At 44.8% G+C, this 22,629-nt stretch overlaps 1 protein-coding gene across 4 annotated transcripts in view; it reads right to left on the bottom strand.

Annotated features, from left to right (window-relative positions):
- The window catches only part of LOC115140816 (multiple epidermal growth factor-like domains protein 8), a 29,236-nt gene extending 16,804 nt beyond the window's left edge, over positions 1-12,432 (bottom strand). For 2 of the 4 annotated variants that reach the window (XR_010465751.1, XM_029679190.2), the window contains exons 1-17: positions 12,273-12,431; positions 10,516-10,767; positions 10,169-10,332; positions 9,673-9,882; positions 9,160-9,340; positions 8,635-8,723; positions 7,429-7,642; positions 4,689-4,872; positions 4,097-4,242; positions 3,850-3,960; positions 3,622-3,773; positions 3,073-3,174; positions 2,781-2,928; positions 1,967-2,130; positions 796-999; positions 460-663; positions 78-323 (exon numbers count right to left, since the gene is read on the bottom strand). Coding sequence is in view for 3 of the 4 variants with exons in the window: in XM_029679190.2 (XP_029535050.1) it covers positions 78-323; positions 460-663; positions 796-999; positions 1,967-2,130; positions 2,781-2,928; positions 3,073-3,174; positions 3,622-3,773; positions 3,850-3,960; positions 4,097-4,242; positions 4,689-4,872; positions 7,429-7,642; positions 8,635-8,723; positions 9,160-9,340; positions 9,673-9,882; positions 10,169-10,332; positions 10,516-10,690 (2,694 nt within the window). In the remaining variant the exon portion in view is untranslated. The other 2 variants (XM_065027914.1, XM_029679189.2) reach the window with 2 other exon arrangements.
- Positions 12,433-22,629: the final 10,197 nt, after the last annotated feature.

Genomic DNA, 22,629 nt, shown 5'->3' with positions numbered 1-22,629 from the left:
GATCTATAAGGGGAGTATAAAAAATATTAAATGTTTTATGATGCTAATGGCAGTGAGGCGTTCTGTATGTTAAATACCTGAGTGCAGGCGGAGCAGTCCCTGTACTCCTCACAGAGGGTGCATTGTGGAGGGGCCAGCAGCAGGTGGCATTCCCCTCCCCCCTGCTCCTCTGGGCAGGGCTCCAGGGCAGGTAGGGCACGGAACAGACAGCGGCCCAGAGACGGGCACCAGCCACAGGACTGGTCTGACAGACACGCCAAGCAAGACTGGTACCCCGAGCAAGAGCCAGAACGGTACGGCTCCAAGAACAGGAAGGAAATCTCCTACAGAGAGAAAGGAGGGATAGAGAGACAGTGGGAGAAACAAACGTCAACAATATTGATGTTAAGGGTATTGAGCCTTAGTATTACAGTGTAAACCTTTTCTTTATAAAATGTGTAATTGTCAGCTGGTACTCACACTTCCGCCGGGCAGAGCGGTTCTGTTCCAGGTCAGGGCCATCTCACTGGTCTGTCCAGAGCCTGAGTTGTTGAGGTATCCCTCGGCCTGGACCAGGTAGCGGTTTCCCCGGGTCAGGTTGGGAAACAGACGACCCATGTCAGGACGGGACAGCAGCTTCGTCTCCTTCTCCTGGTGAGCTGCCCAGCGACCTACCACCTCCTTCTGAGGGGAGGAGGAAGAGTGAGAAAGTTCAGTAAAAAAAATGACAGGCTGGACTACTCGTATCCACTCTACTCGTATCTCTCAAAAAATGTGTAAGGTAAGCGCCCACCTCCCGCTCCCTCACTCTCTCACCAGTTGCAGGGAGTTGGGTCCAGCGGCCATGCGGGCCTCAAAGTGTAGCCTCTGTATCCGGGCCCACATGGAAACTGTCTCGGTGGGAGGGGGTGCAGGTGGAGGGGCACCCCACAGAGGGTGGATGAAACCCCGGAACTGCAAGGTGACGTCCATCTCTGTGGTGGGGCTGAGGATGATGGAGGTGCTGCGCAGGATGGACACCTGAAGGAGTAGAGGTTCAAGGGGGATTGGATGGAGGTGTTACAACTGACATTAAGAGTGGCATGTCTTACAGTAAGGTACAACATGTCAGAAGTCAGCAGCATTACATTCAGTCAGATAAGAGTTTGGGAAGCCCACAGTATCTTAAGCAGGGTGGGAGGAGGGAAAGTACTTCGAGGGGCTTTAGAGACGCAGTATCGCTAGAAGTAGAGGTAACACCAGGGGTGAAAGGTGGTACGGTGTCCCGGCAAAAGAAAGTGGGGGTACGCCGTACCGGTAAAACACGGGCCTATCATAATAATTAAAACAAAACGTCAAGAAAAATAATGGTGTAGTAGTCTACAGTTATCATTACCGCATGTCAAAGGCATGAAACATTTCCGAATGAACTTGGAAAAAACTGGGTGGTATTAGCCTACACAAAATGTGATGTGGTTCAACGAGAACACTGACATTTTGCCAAGGCAGAGTTGAATGGCCGACACCGGGACGCGAGGAGAGCTGTGGACACATAAATTCTTACACTTTTTGGTGTTTTGTGTAAAAGATGTCGCTTTCCATTCACCAGTATTTGGAGGCTGGAAATATGTTGAGAGTGGATGCATATGCCCGGGTAGCCTAGTAAAGGAAGTGATCTTTTGAAGTGAATTATTTGACCATCAGATGAAAACATCATGACTGGTTGTGTTTGTGAGGGAATGGAACTCACGAGCCACACAGGACCACATTACTTGGCGGAAGGGTTGTCACGATACCGCTATCGTGATACTCACGAGATATCGTGGCAAGTAAACAAAACATGAAGCAGACCAAATGTTCTGAATCCCGTTCTTTTCCAAGCTATAAACACACAATATACATACAGTAGGTTTTTTAAAGGACTAAAGAGTTTTTGCCATGGAAAATCAGTTACCGTAGTATCGCGATGTTGGTATTGTGACAACCCTACTAGGCGGGGCCTCTGTACCTTGTCAGGCTGGGAGTCATTGCGGGGGTGCTGGAAGGTGAGCAGGTGCAGTCCCGGGACATAGTTCTCAGTGCGACAGGAAAGGAGTGAGGTGAGGAAACGGGTACGCTCCCCCCACCAGCCATAGGCCCCTGAGATCTGGTCCACACGGCAAGCACTTTGATCTGCAACACCGAGAGGGAGGGGGAGCTCATCAAACAACACACAGTACCAGACCTCAATCTTACAATACATTTTATTTAACTAGGCAAGTCAGAACAAATTCTTATTTACAATGACAGCCTACCCTACCAGAAGGCAAAAGGCCTCCTGCGGGGACGGGGGCTGCGATAATTTAAAAAAAAAAGTTTTTTAAAATATAGGACAAATCACACATGACAAGAGAGACACCACAACACTACATAAAGAGAGCATGGCACAACATGGTAGAAGCACAAAACATGGTACAAACATTATTGGGCACAGACAGCAGCACAATGGGCAAGAAGGTAGAGACAGCAATACATCACGCGACGCAGCCACAACTCTAAGTAAGAACATCCATGATGGATTCTTTGAATGAAGAGATGGAAATAAAATGCAGTGAACTGAAAAGAGGAGCGACCCAGGGATGTGTGTACTTTGGGGACCTTAACAGAATGTGACTGGCAGAATGGGTGTTGTATGTGGAGGATGAGGGCTGCAGTAGGTATCTCAGATAGGGGGAGCCCTAAAACAGCATTGTTGTTGCTCATGTGGTCCCTCATGTCTTTTATCTCGAATGCATTTTAGCTATTGATATTTGTAATTCCCCTCCTCCCTCTGTGCATCTCACCTGACACAGGTAGGCAGGACTCGTTCTGGACACACCAGCCGAAGTCACCGGGGGCACGGGGCAGGGAACCTGGAGCCCCACTGAACACCAGGCAGGACTGGCAGTCAGACAGAAAGCGGGCCAGGCCCAGGCACCCTGTGCTGCCACACTGGAGAGAGACAGTTGAACATTGTTTTTATACATGGTCAAGTTAGATTGTTAGAAGGTGGCTGGGGAGGACAGATTGAGGAGGTTTGGGTTGAAGATGGAGAAAAAGGGATGGAAAAAGCAGAGTGTTGGATAGGTGTGTTACCGGGTTGGTGGGTTGGTACTCCCGACAGCGGCCCTCACACCAGCTGCATTCTGGGTTCTTCAGACACATGCTCTCGTCTGGTGCCTCGGCACACACAGCATCCTGACACACACAGAAACACACAGTCAAACAAATACACCACAGCAGGGCTCTCCAACCATTTTCCTGAAGAGCTACCGTCCTGTAGGTTTTCACTCCAACCCTAATCTCGGGCACCTGATACTAATAATGAACTGGTTGATAAGATGAATCAGGTTAGTTACAACTGGGGTTGGAGTGAAAACCTACAGGAGGATATCTCTCCAGGAACGGAGTTGAGAGGCCTGCACCACACTATACTATGAACTACCCAAAAATTGTGCACAAGAAATACAATGTTTACAAGTCCTGCTTTCAACACCCAAAAAACAGTATCACTGAAAAACATTATGCTTCAGGAGATGAGAGCATTGCAGTTTCAACCATCCTCTCCCCCATTCCATATGCCCCTGTCCACCATGTAATAATATTCCTTAATAAACTCTCCATCCCTCCCCCTTCCTTACTCACCCGGTCTCCTGGGTCACTGCTCACAAACAGCGGAACTTTGTATGCCACCAGGTCTCCACGGGCAATACCACTGTAACCCCCGGCAACCAGCAGTACCCTGCCCTCCATCACAGCAGCTACATGGGAGTACCGCCCTCTCACAGACTCTCCTCCTGAAGGGAAAGAGAGATGATGCAACATAAAGCAACATGAATATGAGTGAGTGAGAATGTGTGTGTAGGGACTCACTGTGTTGGAGGCTCGACCCAGCTGACACCCACTGGTGACACCCCAGGTGGTAGAAGAAGATTTCCTCATCATAACACTTCTCTTCCTGGTAGTGGATGTGCACATTTCCCCCTGAGAGAGAGGGGGGAGAAAGAGAGGGAATAGGGAGAATAAGAGCAATATTAGATGGTAAAAATGGCTGGACAGCAAACAATTGTCCCTATCCTATATTCTCTGTGATGACCATCGCCACCACAAGTCCCCTCACCATAGACCACCATGTAGTTGCCGATGATGGTGGCTGAGTGGAAGGCTCTCTCCCTGGGGCCTGTGGCTGGGAAACGGGAACGGAACGAGGTCCAAAACCTCCGGTCCACGTGGAATACATCCGTGGAGTTCACACGTACACTGAACCTGAGGGGGAGAGAGGCAGGAAGGATGCAGATGATTTGAGACAACAGAAACACAACATTAACACAGATACCTGCTGAGACACAGATAATAAACAGTACTGGGAATCACATGGAAGCCAAGAACCTAGCGAGAACCTGTTCTTTTTTACCTTTATTTAACTAGGCAAGTCAGATAAGAACAAATTCTTATTTTCATTGACGGCCTAGGAACAGTGGGTTAACTGCCTTGTTCAGGGGCAGAACGACAGATTTTTACCTTGTCAGCTCGGGTATTCGATCTTGCATACTTTCGGTTACTAGTTCAACGCTCTAACCACTAGGCTACCTGTCGCCCCTTGCATTACCAAATAGCACAAAACACACGACACAATGTGTACTCTCAGTGTGTATTTTGATAATAAAACATATTACCATGCAAGACAGTCCCACAATCCCATCCAACTGTACCTGGCGGTGGTAGGCCTGTGGCCCCCGTAAACCAGCAGTGCCCGGGACGGGGGGTGAAACACCATGGAGTGGCCTGCTGTGGCGGGGGGCTTCCCCCCAGTGGGCTGCACCGCTTCCCACACCCCAGACTCCCGCAGATCAAACCGATACAGAGATGACGAGAACATATCCTCTTCCGTACGACCTGCAGAGGGGAGAGGAGGAGAGAAAGATTACAAGAGTACTTATTCACAACAGACAGGTGCAATCTTAGAATAGATAGAGTGAAGTAATGAGATAGTAACACTGTTGTTGTTTTGGCACTGTACTCCAGCACTTTGGATTCCAAATTATATAATGGATTGTGAGGTTAAAGTACAGACTGTCAGCTTTAATTTGAGGGTGTTTTCATTCATATTGGGTGAACTGTTTAGAAAGAACAGAACTTGTTGTACATAATTCCCTTATACAGTGGGGAGAACAAGTATTTGATACTGCCGATTTTGCAGGATTTCCTACTTACAAAGCATGTAGAGGTCTGTAATTTTTATCATAGGTACACTTCAACTGTGAGATACGGAATCTAAAACAAAAATCCAGAAAATCACATTGTATGATTTGTGGGTTCGATTACAGGCTCAAAATGGGCAGAAACAAGGAACGTTCTTCTGAAACTTGTCAGTCTATTCTTTCTCTGAGAAATGAAGGCTATTTCATGTGAGAAAATGCCAAGAAACTGAAGATCTCGTACAGCGCTGTGTACTACTCCCTTCACAGAACAGCGCAAACTGGCTCTATCCAGAATAGAAAGAGGAGTGGGAAGCCCCGGTGCACAACTGAACAAGAGGACAAGTACATTAGAATATCTAGTTTGAGAAATAGACTTCTCGCAAGTCCTCAACTGGCAGCTTCATTAAATATTACCTGCAAAACACCAGTCTCAAAGTCAACAGTGAAGAGGCGACTCCGGGATGCTAGCCTTTTAGGCAAAGTTGCATAGAAAAAGCTATATCTCAGACTGGCAAGTAAAAATAAAACATTAATATGGGCAAACGAACACAGACACTGGACAGGGGAACTCTGTCTAGAAGATCAGCATCCCGGAGTCGCCACTCCACTGTTGACGTTCAGACTGGTGTTTTGTGGGTACTATTTAATGAAGCTACCAGGTGAGGACTTGTGAGGTGTCTGTTTCTCAAACTAGACACCCTAAAAACAAGGACATTTCTAAGTGACCCCAAACTTTTGAATGGTAGTGTAAGTATTCAGACCCTTTTCCTCAGTACTTTGACGCACATTTGGCAATGATTACAGCCTCGAGTATTCTTGGGTATGACGCTACAACCTTGCCACACGTGTATTCGGAGAGTTTCTCTCATTCTTCTCTGCAGATCCTCTCAAGCTCTGTCAGGTTGGACGGGGAGCCATTTTCAGGTCTATCCAGAGTTGTTCGATCAGGTTCAAGTCCGGGCTCTGGCTGGGCCACTCAAGGACACTCTGAAGCCACTCCTGCGTTGTCTTGGCGGTATGCTTAGGGTTGTTGTCCTGCTGGAAGGTGAACCTCTTCCACAGTCTGAGGTCCTGAGGGCTCTGGAGCAGGTTTTAATCAAGGATCTCTTTGTAATTTGCTCTGTTAATCTTTCCCTCGATCCTAACTAGTCTCCCAGTCTCTGCCACTAAAAACATCCCCACAGCATTGTGCTACCACCACGCTTCACCATTGAGATGGTGCCAGGTTTCTTTCAGACGTTACGCTTGGCATTCAGACCAGAGAATCTTGTTTCTCATGGTCTGAGAGTCTTTAGATGCCTTTTGGCAAAGTCCAAGCGGGCTATCATGTGCCTTTTTACTGAAGAGTGGCTTCCGTCTGGCCACTCTACCATAAAGGCCTGATTGGTGGAGTGCTGCAGAGATGGTTGTCCTTCTGGAAGGTTCTCCAATCTCCACAGGGGAACTCTGGAGCTCTGTCAGAGTGACCATCGGGTTCTTGGTCACCTTCCTGACCAAGGCCCTTCTCCCCCAATTGTTCAGTTTGGTCTTGGTGGTTCCAAACTTCTTCCATTTCAGAATGATGGTGATCTTGGGGACCTTCAATGCTGCAGACATTTTTTGGCACCCTTCCCCAGATCTGTGCCTTGACACAATCCTGTCCCGGAGTTCTACCGACAATTATTTTTTTCTCTGACATGCACTGTCAACTGTGGGACCTTATATAGACAGGTGTGTGCCTTTACAAATCATTATGGGGTATTGTGTATAGATTGACAAGGAACATTTTTTATTTAATACATTTTAGACTAAGGCTGTAATGTAACAAAATGTGGAAAAATACTTTCCGAATGCACTGTATATTATCCCTGTGATTACAATGAAGAGAAAGACGTGGCACTCTGTTCTGGGCCACCTGCAGCTTAACTAGGTCTTTCTTTGCAGTACTTGACCACATGACTGGAGAATAATCAAGAGAAGACTAAATTAGAGCCTGCAGGACTTGCTTTTTGGAATCTGAAATCTAACAGTACAGCGTAAGAGTGAGAAAGTTAGACGCACAAATATCATACCCCCAAGACATGCTAACATCTTACCATTACAATAACAGGGGAGGTTAGCATTTATGCCTCTAACTTTGTCACATATCATTATTCACGACTCATTCAGGATTATCCGCAATCATGGTAGCATACACATTATAGGATAAGTGTTTAGAAACATATTCTGCAAGAAGTTAGGTGACAGCATTGTATTTCAATAAGTTATTTACCTCCAAATATGTAGAGATAGTTGTCCACTACAGATGCTGCATGGTTGGCCACCCTCGGTGCCCCGGGCGAATGGGATTGGCCGAGCTGCTGCCAGTCCTCCTGGATTGGGCGGTACATCCAGACGTCGCTGGCTAAAGCGCCGCTCATGAGCTCTCCTCCGAAGATCACCATGTTCCCTTTCCACTCTACTGCCGTGTGGGAGTGACGAGCCACCTGACAGAGGGAGGGGGGAAAGAAAGAAGGGCGAGAGGAAGAGGGTGGTGATGAGAAGAGAGATGGCAGTTGGGATAGGGTGGGCAGAAGGAAGGGAAGGATGAGAGGAAGTGGGAACAAGAAGAAAGAGAAAAGGGAGGGGTCAGAGTGAGGCAGTAAGATAAGGAGAGATGTAGAAATGGGTTAACAGGAGATGTTTAAAAGGGAGATGTTTAGGAGCATTGGTTTAGTCCAATGAGTCCCACAACAGGTGTGTTTTGAAGTAATCCCTTTTAGTCTGTGTGATTAACAGGGCCAAAGCTAGAGTGGTGTTTGTGAGACAAGGCGTAACCCGAAGGGGCCTGGGGCCAGGTCTTTTATACAAAAACGTCTGTAGAGTCCGAATGGTTTGAGCTACAAACAATTAAAAGCTGAGTCACATGAACATGCTCATGTAACATGTTTTGCTCTATGACGCTCACAAGCTACACAAGAGTCGTTAAAACAGAAGGGGTTCTTCTACATAGAAGATCATAGTGAATCCCAGGACATAGTGTCTATAATACTGTAATAAGCTAACAGTTGCTGTCAAACTCCAACAGTTGTCATTGACTGGTTGGATATTAATTTCCCAATAAGCAAACAATTTCTGTACATACAGCATTCATATACATTATTTTTTATCAGGTCAGCTTTGGCAGACTTTAAAAAAATGTTTTTATCAACATTTGTCAATACAACTCACGAATGCAACTGTTTATATGAAATTGTTTTGTGTTCTACTTGTAGCCCTGGTTGTCTTGAAAAGAAAATGGTAAAACACTTTATTGTGAGGCTAAATAGAAGGGCTGGACATGTAGTTTAATGAAAGTGAAATGAAAATCTGATTTTTGCAAGGATCTTGAATAAAATAATCAAAGCATAAGATAAACACAGGAAAGAATAACTAAAAGAGTACAGTCTTTGATATATTTTAATAAGATTACATTTCTGGCATGCGGGCAGGCACTTACTGGGGAGTGTCCATAAGATCTGTTCTCCCATTGGTTCAAGCTGAAGTTGTATTTAACCAGGTCTCCCAAAGCTCGGTTCAGGTCAAACCCTGAAATATCAAAACAGCACCAACCATACAGAAGTAGTTAACCGATTACATCATGACATACACTGAAAGCCACAATGATTACTATGCAGAGCCAGTTGTCCAACAGCAATAAGGTCAAGGTCTTCTGTGAAGCCGTGTGCTCGCCTCATCTAAACTGGGTTAATGTTAACCAAGCCCAACAATACTCCTGATTGGGTCGATACCGGGTCTAGTTAGACAATGAATCAGAACATAAAGTGAAAACAAATCAATCCTAACATCCAGACGAGCAACACCCTCCTAACTAACAACTCTAACATCCTATACAACAACACTTGAATTCGAATAGTATACCGTATTGGTATCCCTTTGCATGTAAAACATTTTTTTTAATGTAAAATGGGATCCACCACTATATAAAAAAATAAACAAACAGTTGTTCAGTGTTCCATCTCACCTCCAAACAGGTACATGGCTCCAGTGGAGGACAGGTAGACCCCAGCAGAGCCGGTCCGGGGAGGCGTGTAAGGGTCGCCCCCACTCACCTGCCACCACTGCCCCACCCCACTGTCATCACGGAGACCCAGCTGACAGCTCTGGCCCAGGAAGTCCGAACTGCATAGACAACGCTCTCCTCTCTAAGAGAAAGAAGGAGAAAGAGAGAGGAGAAAGTTTGAGAGAAATCAGCAATCAACAATATCTAAAGGAAAGGAGGGTCATTCAACCCCTATTTATGTTGCTGCTGTGCTGGTTTCCCCTTCTGTGTTTGAACTCAAATGTATAACCTGCTTAATAATTAACTCCTTAGGTAGCCTTGTACATAGGTTCCCTCAGCTAGCTGTCTTCAGCATCAGTTGGCTGTCCACTTTCCATCCTCACCCCAACCTTTGTTTTATTGCACTGTAATAAACCAACATCTCTAAAGACTGCACAGTTTCCAATGTGGATAATAATGTCTCCCTCTTCTTACCTTGTCACAGGTGCCGTGCAGGATGCAGGCCTGGGGACATAGAGGGGTGCTGCAGTCGGCTCCTCCCCAGCCCAGGTGGCACTGGCACAGGGACGAGGACGTGTCACAGCGCCCGTGACCTCCGCAGGCCCCAGGGCACACAGAGAACAAGTAGGTGGCATTGAAGCCCAGGAGGTTGTAGTTGGCATCGCTGAAGAGGTGGAGCAGCATCTGGAGGGAGGAGAGAAGACAGAAAGGATGTGAAGGGGCAATGAACAACCTGACTACATTTTTTCCATGATATTGTAATCCATCCAGCCCGTCAAGTCAGAAACGTCCAGCTGTCACTCAATTGTGTGATGAATTCAAATTGAGGCCATGGAAACCCGTCAATAAATCCATCCATTTAATGCTGGTATGAAAGGTTTCCCCACCCAAATCCCCAGCAGTCTGAGGTTGATATCCGACATCTCAGAACATGTCTAGTTCCGCCTTCCATAGATAATGATACGGTTACCTTGCCAGACTTGGCTTCTATGGGCTGCGGCAGGGTGTTGCCACTCAGACTGGCCAGTAGAGGGCTCTGGTAGGAGTCTCCATCGTAGACGAACAGGTAATCGTAGGTGCATTCTGTCTCCATGAAGGTGAAGTTCAGGACGATACGGTAATTGCTGCTGGGGGCTTGAGGAGAATACAGGAAAGAAACATCAGTCAGATATAATTTAGAGTTTACTTAATTTGCCCTAGACAGGATTTTCCTTGGCATATCTTGAGATCTATGTATTCACATTAAACTGACAATCAACTAATCAATCAACACACACTCATCATGGCACTCAGTTCTGCCACCACCGTCTCACTCACCTTTGATGAGCCACTCGCAGTTCCCGTTTACAGAGTAGTTCCCTGGCCCGTCTGTGACGCACCCTGTGGGGCCCCTGAGCACCTGTCTGTGGCCCTTACAGTCTCCTGCCCAACACCCAGGGGCTACAGCCACCAGCAGCAACCCCAGTAGGGGGAAATGGAGGAGGGAGGCCATCCTCTCCCCCACCTGGAATAGGTGGAGGAGGTGAAGAAGATGGGGTTGTCCGATTACCTCGCTCACAAGCCGGGAACCTAGAAACGGTTCAAACAAGCAATGCAACTTCAATGAGATGGATTACATATGCTAAAAATATTTTACAAAGAGGTTACATTTCAACATAGGATGAAATATGCTCTAGTTTTGCCTATATGTCACATCAGTGTTGCTTTCTGGTTACAGTCCCATTTTTACAGAGTAAAAAAATCTAAAACTCTGCAAGATAGCCTTTTGGCAATAACGATGTCATAAGGTGAACGCACCAATTTGTAAGTCGCTCTGGATAAGAGCGTCTGCTAAATGACTTAAATGTAAATGTAAACTTGCAATCAAACATCAGCCAAATACATATTGCAGTCACATAGAGAAGTAACCAAACAGGCAAAAAAAAATTGTGCTGGCAGATAGACAAGAGATTCTTTAATTTATGTCCATGGCACGGTGACAACTTAAGGAATGTGCTTTTCATATGAGACTAACGTTAGTGTTATTACTGTTCCAATTATTTCTGTCTCTGGGAAAGGTAAATTAATGATTCACGTTTTGTAAAGTGGCAACGTGTACCCCCGCACATTGTAGAATATTCGGCTTGTCAATATGACAAAATCTCATTAATTTGAATTACAGACATATACAAATAGTTACTTACACTTGCCAACACATTAATAACTTTTCTATATATATATTTCATAGCTAATCATCATCACAGTTATGTCTATGGATGCTGCTCTGTTTCTAGCTTACTAATGAGCAAAAATCTCAATTGAATCACGTTTAGCAAATATTTTTTAATTAAATGCCATGAAACGGAGGGCGAGCAGCTAGCTAACCGTTACTAGTAGCTAGCCACTATCAAACAATGCTTACTATCCGCAGACAAACGATAACTAGCTAGCTAACGTTAACTGTTATTGCTATGGCTATGTCATTAGTTGGCTAAGGTTAACATAATAGCTAAATACAAACTTTGCACGTTGTTAGTAGCTAGTTAGTTATAACCAGCTAGCAAGCGAGTATTGAACGTTAGTTAGCGTAGCGGATTTGCTGTTATCTTGAACGCGATACCAGTCACCACAGAAGCAGAGGACCGTTCGCTTAGCCTTCCCATTCATTTGTCTAACTAACCAGATCCCACGTCTCCGTCCCCATGATATTTTACATTGTCAGATAGTTATGAGCGACACAATGCATAACTTAATGTGAGATAGCTAACGTTAGCTAGCAGTACCAAAGAGGATCGTCGGACTCCAGCACTGGACTCCAGTACTCGATGTCCGGAATCACAGGACACAGACCACCCTTCGCAGGGGCTCGCGCTTACTGGATGGCTGCTAGCCAGTTAGCGACCAAGCTAACTTTACTCCAGATGCAAAAGCGCAGTCGTTGGCCATTTATTCAATGATGGTTAGCTAAATCATAATAATAATTAAATACATCTGTCGCAGCTTCAGACATCAATCGTCATTATTTTTGCCATAAACTATCCTCTTACGCATAAGCACACTAGCCAGCGTGAAATGTTACTTGCTTATTGCCTGACCTCATGAAATGTTTATTGTTTTTGTAGACAGCCTCCCACACAAAAGGCTCCTCCTCTTCTTCTTCTTTAAAGTTTTATGGCAGAATACACCTATCCTGCCACCTACCGTACGAGGTATTGAAACAAAAATAAAGAATATTCCATTGTATGCACGGCTTCTTCTTCCTTTTTAAGGGTTTATGGCAGACTACATATATTGGTGTATTACCGCCATCTACTGTACAGGGCATTGAAACAAAACATATTCCATTGCGGGAAGGGGGGGGGGGGGGGGGCGAGGGGACCGACAACACAAAATACAAAGAAAAAACAAATAAATCATCCCACTCCTTCAGTCACAGATTCCCTGTCTGTATGCACCATGCAGTTGATAACCAATGCAATAAACAATAAAAAGTCCACCTTCTTAACATGCAACATGTTGACAAGGAATATTATCTGGTGTCTCTACTCCTACTACCATTAGTTCTTCAACTTCACTCCTTTCTTCCACTCTTCTCACCGACTCCGGATAGGAGACATGCAGCCCTTATTCTTGACACCGCCGTCTCCTTCACCCTAACAGGACACTTCAGAAATTCAGTTATATGTTCACCAACACAATTTTAGAATTTAGGCTCAGCTAGCATATGATACCGCTAATTTGCATTTATTACACTGCATGGGTTTGGGCATGAAGGCTCTCACAGGGAATCTCATAACACCCAAATACACGTGAGAAGGGAGAGACTTCATCAGAAAACAGTAGAACGGATGGAGTAGAACGCATCCACCATGCAAGTTAAAAAGTGTGCACCAACCACTTCATCCAATTCTTCCCATATACTCTTGGCTTTTACTTCGAGCGCCACCCCATAGTTAACACCTTTGTTAGGCGCAATGCTTCATAGATCCACATTCCAATCATTCCTATCTTCTTGAGTCACAGAGCATGCTCCTTCTGTTCCAAAGATATCAGTGGAGGCTGCTGAAGGGAGGGCGGCTCATGATAATGTCTGGACTGGAGTCAATAGAATGGCATCCAACACATGGAAACCACATGTTTGATGTGTTGATACCATTCCATTGACTCCATTCTAGCCATTTTTATGAGCTGTCCTCCCTTCAGCAGCCTCCACTGATAGATATACAAAAAAACTAAATATACCCACTTCCCGTTACTCTCATCTACACCACCTCATCCAATGCATCCACAATTTTCTTCTTCCTCTTATGTTTTTAAATGGCGGTTGGCAATCACAAGGTGCATTACAGATACTAATTAAAATGGAGTGTAAATCCATTACACTTTGTAAAACAAAAGGGAAAAAACAAAACAAAACATGCTTCTGACTAAACCTTCCCTCATTAAAACCCATTACCCCATTCCACTACTTTGACCCTATCTGCTCCTACATCATGCCAACGGCCTGTGAGGACAGGACACCACCATTAAACACACCCTGTAACTCTACTGAAGTCAAATCTCGTATACCCAAGTACTTCTCTGCAGCCATGAACACTAAGAACCTAACCTTGCTGAAGCATATATCACTCATTGGCCAATCCCTCTGTGCTGGCACAGATCTACTACTCACAGGGATCCTCTCAGGATTCCTCACCATTGACCCATCCTCCTCTACTTTCTTCATTGCCTCAACAACGACACCTTCTGCACTACTCTGACCCTGGCCACCGCAACCTCAAAAAGGCTCCTCGTCATCTCAACATCACAACAATTGTAAACCTCAGCATTGCCTTCCAGTGGCGATGTATGGTAATTGCGTCCTCAGAGAAACTCACCTGAGAAAGTATGAATATTGACAACTAGAAACGGTGTAACACGAAGTGTATTAGTTTGATTAGTGTATTAGTCTGATTTCTAATCAGATATAGTGTCCATCAGTTAAACATTTATTACCATAGCTATAGCTGCTGTGCATCACCCGACGAGTGCATTATTTGAAGAGTACATTGGTGGTGAATCTGGACTATGTAGACTTCAAAACACTCAATCCATTTATTCATCATTACTTTACAAAATCAGTATCAGTATATACAACTTATTCCAACATAGATTACTGGTTAAACACACATTGAATAGTGTCTGAACATCCCCCAGAGCAAAAGCTTGACTGATTCAACTGTTCTATCGTTTAAAAAAAATAATTAAACATTAAAAAACTAAGTCTAGTTTCCCATAGTATGTTTATTATTTTATAATAAATGAATAACATAAATACAATCAATTTGATTGAGAGCAAAACACTTTGGCATTCACTCAAACCTAAGACAATGAAAAGTAAGAAATCATCATAATGCATGATTTCATATAATCTAATTGTCACTTCAATGTTTCTATGAAACATTACTTCAATTCATTATAATATCATACAACACTGTCATGACAATCATTTCACGGAGCGCAGTTCTTCACGAAACTGGATCTCAGGAGTGCGTATAATCAATCTGGTGCGTATTCGGGAGGGAGATGAGTGGAAAACTGCATTTAGCACTACATCTGGCCATTATGAGTACCTCGTCATGCCATACGGGTTAAAGAATGCTCCAGCTATATTCCAATCCTTCATGGATGAGATTCTCAGAGACCTACACGGACAGGGTGTAGTGGTGTATATTGACGATATTTTGATCTACTCCACTACACGCACTGCGCATGTGTCTCTGGTGCGCAAGGTTCTTAGACGACTGCTGGAGCATGACCTGTATGTGAGTTTTCCAAACGATCAGTTTCCTTCCTGGGTTATCGCATTTCCAGCTCTGGGTTGGTAATGGAAGGTACCACGGTAAAGGAGGTGCAACGGTTCTTAGGGTTTGCCAATTACTACCGGAGGTTTATCCGGGGTTTTGGTCAGGTAGCAGCTCCTATTACCTCACTGCTGAAGGGGGGGCCGGTGCGTTTGCAGTGGTCAGCAGAGGCGGACGGAGCTTTTCGTAGGTTGAAGGCGATGTTCACTGAGGCGCCAGTGTTAGCGCATCCGGACCCTTCTTTGGCGTTTATAGTAGAGGTGGACGCATCCGAGGCTGGGGTTGGAGCGGTGCTCTCACAGCGTTCGGGTGCGCCACCGAAGCTCCGCCCCTGTGCCTTTTTTTCGAAGAAACTCGAGCCAGCGGAGCGGAATTATGATGTGGGGGATAGGGAGTTGTTGGCTATGGTTAAGGCCCTGAAGGTGTGGAGACACTGGCTTGAGGGGGCTAAGCACCCTTTCCTTATCTGGACTGACCACCGTAACCTGGAGTATATCCGATCAGCTAGGAGACTGAATCCTCGTCAGGCAAGGTGGGCCATGTATTTCACCAGATTTCGTTTTACTATCTCGTATCGACCAGGTTCCCTCAACACTAAGGCCGACGCGCTGTCACGACTCTATGACACTGAGGACAGGTCCATCGATCCTACTCCCATCATTCCTGCAGCTAAGCTGGTGGCACCAGTAGTATGGGAGGTGGACACGGACATCGAGCGGGCGCTAAGGGAGGAACCTGCGCCTCCACTGTGTCCGGAGGGTCGTAGGTACGTGCCGCTCGCTGTTCGTGATCAATTGATTCGATGGGCTCATAGTCTACCCTCGTCGGGTCACCCAGGTATTTCTAGGACAGTGCGAGGTCTTCGGAGGAAGTACTGGTGGCCCACTTTGGTGAGGGATGTGCGATTCTATGTCTCCTCCTGTTCGGTGTGCGCCCAGAGTAATGCTCCTAAACACCTGCCACGAGGTAAATTACAACCTCTCCCCGTTCCACAACGGCCGTGGACCCATCTATCGGTGGATTTTCTTACTGACCTTCCCCCCCTCTCAGGGTAACACAACGGTCCGCTGTGTATAGGGCCATTTAAAGTCCTGAGGAGAATAAACGAGGTTTGTTATCGATTATTACTTCCTTCGTATTATCGTATTAACCCCTCGTTTCATGTGTCTCTTCTCAGGCCGGTGGTAGCTGGTCCCATGCAGGCAGGTGAGGTTCCGGAGGTCCCTCCGCCCCCTCTGGACATCGAGGGATCCCCGGGGTACACGATACGAGCTATTCTGGACTCGAGACGCCGGGTGAGGGGCTTAGGGGCTTGCAGTACCTCGTTGACTGGGAGGAGTACGGTCCGGAGGAGAGGTGCTGGGTTCAGGTGGGGGATATTCTAGATCCATCAATGTTGAGAGAGTTCCATCGCCTCCGTCCGGATCGCCCGGCGCCTCGGCCCCAGGGTCGTCCCCGAGGCCGGCGTCGGCGCTGCGGGAGCTGCGCGTCAGGGGGGGGGGGGGGGGGGGGTACTGTCACAAATATTACCGAAGGTGACTCCCCTTCTTGTTCGGGTGGCGCCCGGCGGTCGTCGTCACCGGTCTACTAGCTATCACCGATCCTTTGTTCTGTGTTCGTTTGGTTTTGTCTGATTGGTATCACCTGTTTCTTGTTTGGTTGTTAGGGTGGGGTTATAATAGTTTCGTGCGGGCTTGTTCGTCTGTTTTGTGTTAGAGTGATTTTGTTTGCATTTTCGGGTTTCGCGCTGTCCGTTATTTTTTCTGATCATTTGTTTCCTACTTTTGTTCATGTTATTTTTCCTGGACATTAAAGCGTGTTTTTCCCACATCCTTTTGCTCTCTGCGCCTGACTCCACACCTCTTCACTCATTAATCGTAACACTCAAATGTTGTTTTTTGCCATCATTGTAAGCCCGTCACACACACACACTATATGATACATTTATTAAACATAAGAATGAGCTTTTGTTTTTGTCACAACCCAGCTCGTGGGAATTGACAAAGAGCACTTATAGGACAGGGCACAAATAATAATATAATAATAATCAATAATTTTGCTCTTTATTTAACCATCTTACATATAAAACCTAATTTTGTTAATTGAAAATGGTGAATAACTCACTACCCATTAATGAGAAGGGTATGTTTGAAAGGATGCACATCACTCTGCAATGTTGAGTTGTATCAGAGAGAGATTCAGTCTTAAATAATTTTCTACACAGTCTGTGCTTGTATTTAGTTTTCATGCTAGTGAGGCCGAGAATCCAGTCTCACATAGGTACGTGGTTGCAAAGTGCATCTGTGTCTTAACAGCACGATTTGCCAAGGCAGGATACTCTGAGCGCAGCCCAATCCAGAAATCTGGCAGTGGCTTCTGATAAAATGCAATTTTCACAGAACTGCTTGTTGCAATTTTGATGAGACTCTCAGATATCGGTAAGTGGACTGGAGGCAGAGCGTGAAAGGGATAATGAATCCAGTTGTTTGTGTCATCCGTTTCCGGAAAGTACCTGCGTAATTGCGCACCCAACTCACTCAGAGACTAAGCTATATCACATTTGACATTTGCAAACAAAAAAATCATACAATGATTGAAAGACCTGTGTGTTGTCCTTGTTAATGCAGACAGAGAAGAGCTCCAACTTCTTAATCATAGCCTCAATTTTGTCCCGCACATTGAACATAGTTGTGGAGAGTCCCTGTAAACCTAGATTCAGATCATTCAGGGGAGAAAAAACATCACCCAGATAGGCCAGTCGTGTGAGAAACTCGTCATCATGCAAGCGGTCAGACAAGAGAAAATTATGGTCAGTAAAGAAAACTTTAAGCTCGTCTCTCAATTTAAAAAAAATGTGTCAATACTTTGCCCCTTGATAACCAGCGCACTTCTGTATGTTGTAGAAGCGTTACATGGTCGCTGGCCATATCATTGCACTATGCAGAAAACACACAAGAGTTCAGGGCCCTTGCTTTAATAAAGTTAAACATTTTCACTGTAGTGTCCAAAACGTATTTCAAGCTGTCAGGCATTTCCTTGGCAGCAAGAGCCTCTCAGTGGATGCTGCAGTGTACCCAAGTGGCGCTGGGAGCAACTGCTTGCACGTGTTATCACTCCACTATGTCTCCCTGTCATGGTTTTTGCGCCATCAGTACAGATACCAACACATCTTGACCACCAAAGTCCATTTGATGTCACAATCTGTTCAGTATTTCAAAAATATCCTCTCCTGTTGTCCTGGTTTGCAGAAGACGATGTCTTCCTTAATTGACCCCCATAAACATAACGGACATGTACCAGGAGCTGTGCCAGGATCGCCACGTCTGTTTACTAATCCAGCTGTAACGCATCGAATTCACTGGCTTGTATGCGAAGCAGTGATTGTTTCAAAATATCTCCAGCCATGTCACTGATGCGTCGTGAAACAATGTTGTTTGATGAAGTCATTGTCTGTATCGTTTTTTTGGCCTTTTCCCCCAGCATTGTCCCAGCCATATTTTATTTTTTAACCTTTATTTAACTAGGCAAGTCAGTTAAGAACAAATTATTATTTTCAAATACGGCCTTGGAACAGTGGTGGGTTAACTGCCTGTTCAGGGGCAGAACGGCAGCTCGGGGATTTGAACTTGCAACCTTTCGGTCCAACGCTCTAATCACTAGGCTACCCTGCCGCGGCAGCAGGAAGAATTAAGTCCTCCAAAACAGGATGGGTCTTGCCTGCCCGAGCCACTCGGTAGCTCACCATATAAGACGCTGCTAGCCCCTTCTTATTAATGGTATCTGTTGCTTTTATACATATATTACTACTTGAAAGTAGTCTTAATTCTCACTCAAAAAACTCCTGACATATTTTTCAAATTGGCATGTTTTGTTTTAGTGTCTGCACAAGTGAAGTTTCATCGAGTTGTGAGGTAGTACTTTTGCACATATAACACACTGTGGCTGAGGGAAGGCACTACACCCAATATAAGTGAACCCCAAATCAATGTAGTTCTCATCATATTTGCGCCTCTTCGATGGATCAACGTCCCTGTCGATTGTTCGGTACTTTCCCGGGTAAAGGGGAAGTAGGTCTTTGGCTGCATCAGATTCACAACTGTCAGTGTCCGTGCTCAGCTGGGTTAAAACAAATGTATAATTACTGATGCTATCATTGGATGTGCTCGTGGAAGCAGAACACCTTGTGTCGTCGACAGGTGCAGGTGTAGTACTGCTGGTAGTAGTAGTACTACCAGATGAGCTGGTATGTGTCTCTATGGGCCTTACTTTTTTTTAAACCATGTATCCATTTTCGAGCGAACGGAATGAGCAGCAGCTACGTTTGGATACTACAGACTGTTCGTGGAATTCCCGCGAGAGTAACGGTTAACGTGATTGGATGTTAATTATTTGACTAGGCTGCCTTAAATACACACGATACCCCATCACAACAAAGCAAAACGTTTTTTTATTTTAGCAAATTTACAAAAATAAACAGAAATACCTTATTTACGTCAGTCTTCAGAACCTTTGCCACGAGACTGAATTGAGTTTAGGTGCATGCTGTTTCCATTGATTATCCTAGAGATGTTTCTACAACTTCATTGGAGTCCATCTGTGGTAAATTCAATTGATTGGACATGATTTGGAAAGGCACACACCTGTATATATAATGTCCCACAGTTGACAGTGCATGTCAGAGCAAAATAATTCAAGCCATGAGGTCGAAGGAACTGTCCATAGAGCTCCGAGACAGGACTGATCTGGGGAAGGGTACCAAAACATTTCTGCAGCATTGAAGGTCCCCAAGAACACCGTAGCCTCCATCATTCTTAAATGGAAGAAGTTTGGAACCACCAACACTCTTCCTAGAGCTTGCCACTTGGCCAAACTGAGCATTTGGGGGAGACGGTTCTTGGTCAGGGAGGTGACCAAGAAACCGATGGTCACTATGACAGAGCTCTAGAGTTCCTCTGTAGAGATGGAAGAACCTTCCAGAAGGACAACCATATCTGCAGCACTCCACCAATCAGGCCTTTATGGTAGAGTGGCCTGATGGAAGCCACTCCTCAGTAAGAGGCACATGACAGCCCGCTTGGAGTTTGCCAAAAGGCACCTAAAGGACTCTTAGTCCATGATAAATAAGATTCTCTGGTCTGATGAAACTAAGATTGACCTCTTCGGTCTGAATGCCAAGTGTCCCATCTGGAGGAAACCTGGCACCCTCCCAAAAGTGAAGCATGGTGGTGGCTGCATCATGCTGTGGGGATGTTTTTCAGAGGAAGGGCCTGGGAGGCTAATCAGGTACGAGGGAAATATCAACAGAGAAAAGTACAGAGAGATCATTGATGATAACCTGCTCCAGAGCGCTCAGGACCTGACTGGGGTGAAGGCTCACTTTCCAACAGGACAACGAACCTAATCACACAGCCAAGACAACGCAGGAGTGGCTTCGGAGACTCAAGGCTGTAATCGCTGCCAAAGTTCCTTCAACAAAGTACTGAGTAAAGGGCCTGAATACTCATGTAAATGTGATATCAGTTTTTTACTTTAAAAAAATGTATACAGACCTGTTTATGCTTTGTCATTATGGGGTATTGTGTGTAGATTGAGGGGAAAAAACAATTTAATACATTTTAGAATAAAGGCTGTAACGTAACAAAATGTGGGGGGAAAAAATCATGGGGTCTGAATACTGAATCCGAGTGCACTGTATGTATGTGTATACACACAAACCATATATTTGCACTCCCACACTTTCACTACATCACACACCTTTACACTCATTTACTGCTGCTGCTCTGTTCTTTATTTTACTCTTATCTATCCTGATGCCTAGACACTACCTTGCCTCCATGTACATACCTCATAACCCTGCACATTGATCTGGTACTGGTTCTCTCTGTATATAGCTCCACATCGATCTAGTACTTTCTGTATATAGCTCCACATTGATCTGGTACTGGTTCTCCCTGTATATGGCTCCACATTGATCTGGTTCTTCCTGTATATAGCTCCACATCGATCTGGTACTTTCTGTATATAGCTCCACATTGATCTGGTACTGGTTCTCCCTGTATATGGCTCCACATTGATCTGGTTCTTCCTGTATATAGCTCCACATTTATCTGGTACTGGTACTCCCTGTATATAGCTCCACATTGATCTAGTACTTCCTGTATATAGCTCCACATTGATCTGGTACTGGTTCTCCCTGTATATAGCTCCACATTGATCTGGTACTGGTACTTCCTGTATATAGCTCCATTCTTGTGTATATTATTTTATTTCTCATGTTACTATTTTATTTCGATTTTTAACTTCTTATGGCTGGGGGCAGTATTGAGTAGCTTGGATGAATAAGGTGCCCAGAGTAAACTGCCTGCTACTCAGGCCCAGTTGCTAATATATGCATATTATTAGTAGATTTGGATAGAAAACACTCTGAAGTTTCTAAAACTGTTTGAATGATGTCCGTGAGTATAACAGAACTCATATGGCAGGCAAAAACCAGAGAAAAAAATCCAACCAGGAAGTGGGAAATCTGAGGTTTGTAGTTTAAGTCATTGCCTATCCAATATACAGTGTCTATGCCATAGACACTGTATATAGACTCTATGGGGTTATATTGAACTTCCTACTGCTACCACTAGATGTCAACAGTCTTTAGAACCTTGTTTGAGGCTTCTACTGTGAAGGAGGGGGGAATGAGAGTTGATTAAGTCAGGGCTCTGCCAGAGTGCCATGAGCTGATCACGCGCGCTCACGTGAGAGTTAGCTGCGTTCCATCGCATTTCTACAGACAAAGGAATTCTCCGGTTGAAACATTATTGAAGATTTATGATAAAAACATCCTAAAGATTGTTTCTATACTTCGTTTGACATGTTTCTACGAACTGTAATATGACTTTTCGTCGGAACTTTAGCCTGGACTTGCCCGCGCCTCATGAGATTGTTTACTAAACGCGCTAACAAAAAGGAGGTATTTGGACATAAATGATGAACTTTATTGAACAAATAAAACATTTGTGGAACTGGGATTCCTGGGAGTGCATTCTGATGACGATCAAAGGTAAGTGAATATTTATAATGCTATTTATGACTTTTGTTGACTCCACAACATGGCAGATATCTGTATGGCTTGTTTTGTTGTCTGAGCGCTGTACTCAGACTATTGCATGGTGTGCTTTTTCGGTAAAGCTTTTTTGAAATCTGATACAGTGGTTGCATTAAGGAGACGTTTATCTAAAGTTCCATGCATAACACTTGTATTTTCATTAACATTTATGATGAGTATTTCTGTAAATTGATGTGGCTCTCTGCAAAATCACCAGATGTTTTGGAAGCAAAACATTACTGAACGTAAAGCGCCAATGTAAACTGAGATATTTGGATATAAATATGAACTTTATCAAACAAAACATACATGTATTGTGTAACATGAAGTCCTATGAGTGTCATCTGATGAAGATCAAAGGTTAGTGATGAATTTTCTCTCTATTTCTGCTTTTTGTGACTCCTCTCTTTGGCTGGAAAAATGGCTGTGTTTTTCTGTGACTAGGTGCAGACCTAACATAATCGTTTGGTGTGCTTTCGTCGTAAAGCCTTTTTGAAATCGGACACTGTGGTG

The sequence above is a fragment of the Oncorhynchus nerka genome, linkage group LG14, assembly GCF_034236695.1.
Source record: "Oncorhynchus nerka isolate Pitt River linkage group LG14, Oner_Uvic_2.0, whole genome shotgun sequence".
NCBI lineage: Eukaryota > Metazoa > Chordata > Actinopteri > Salmoniformes > Salmonidae > Oncorhynchus > Oncorhynchus nerka.
This window is presented reverse-complemented; position numbering and strand designations above follow the sequence as displayed.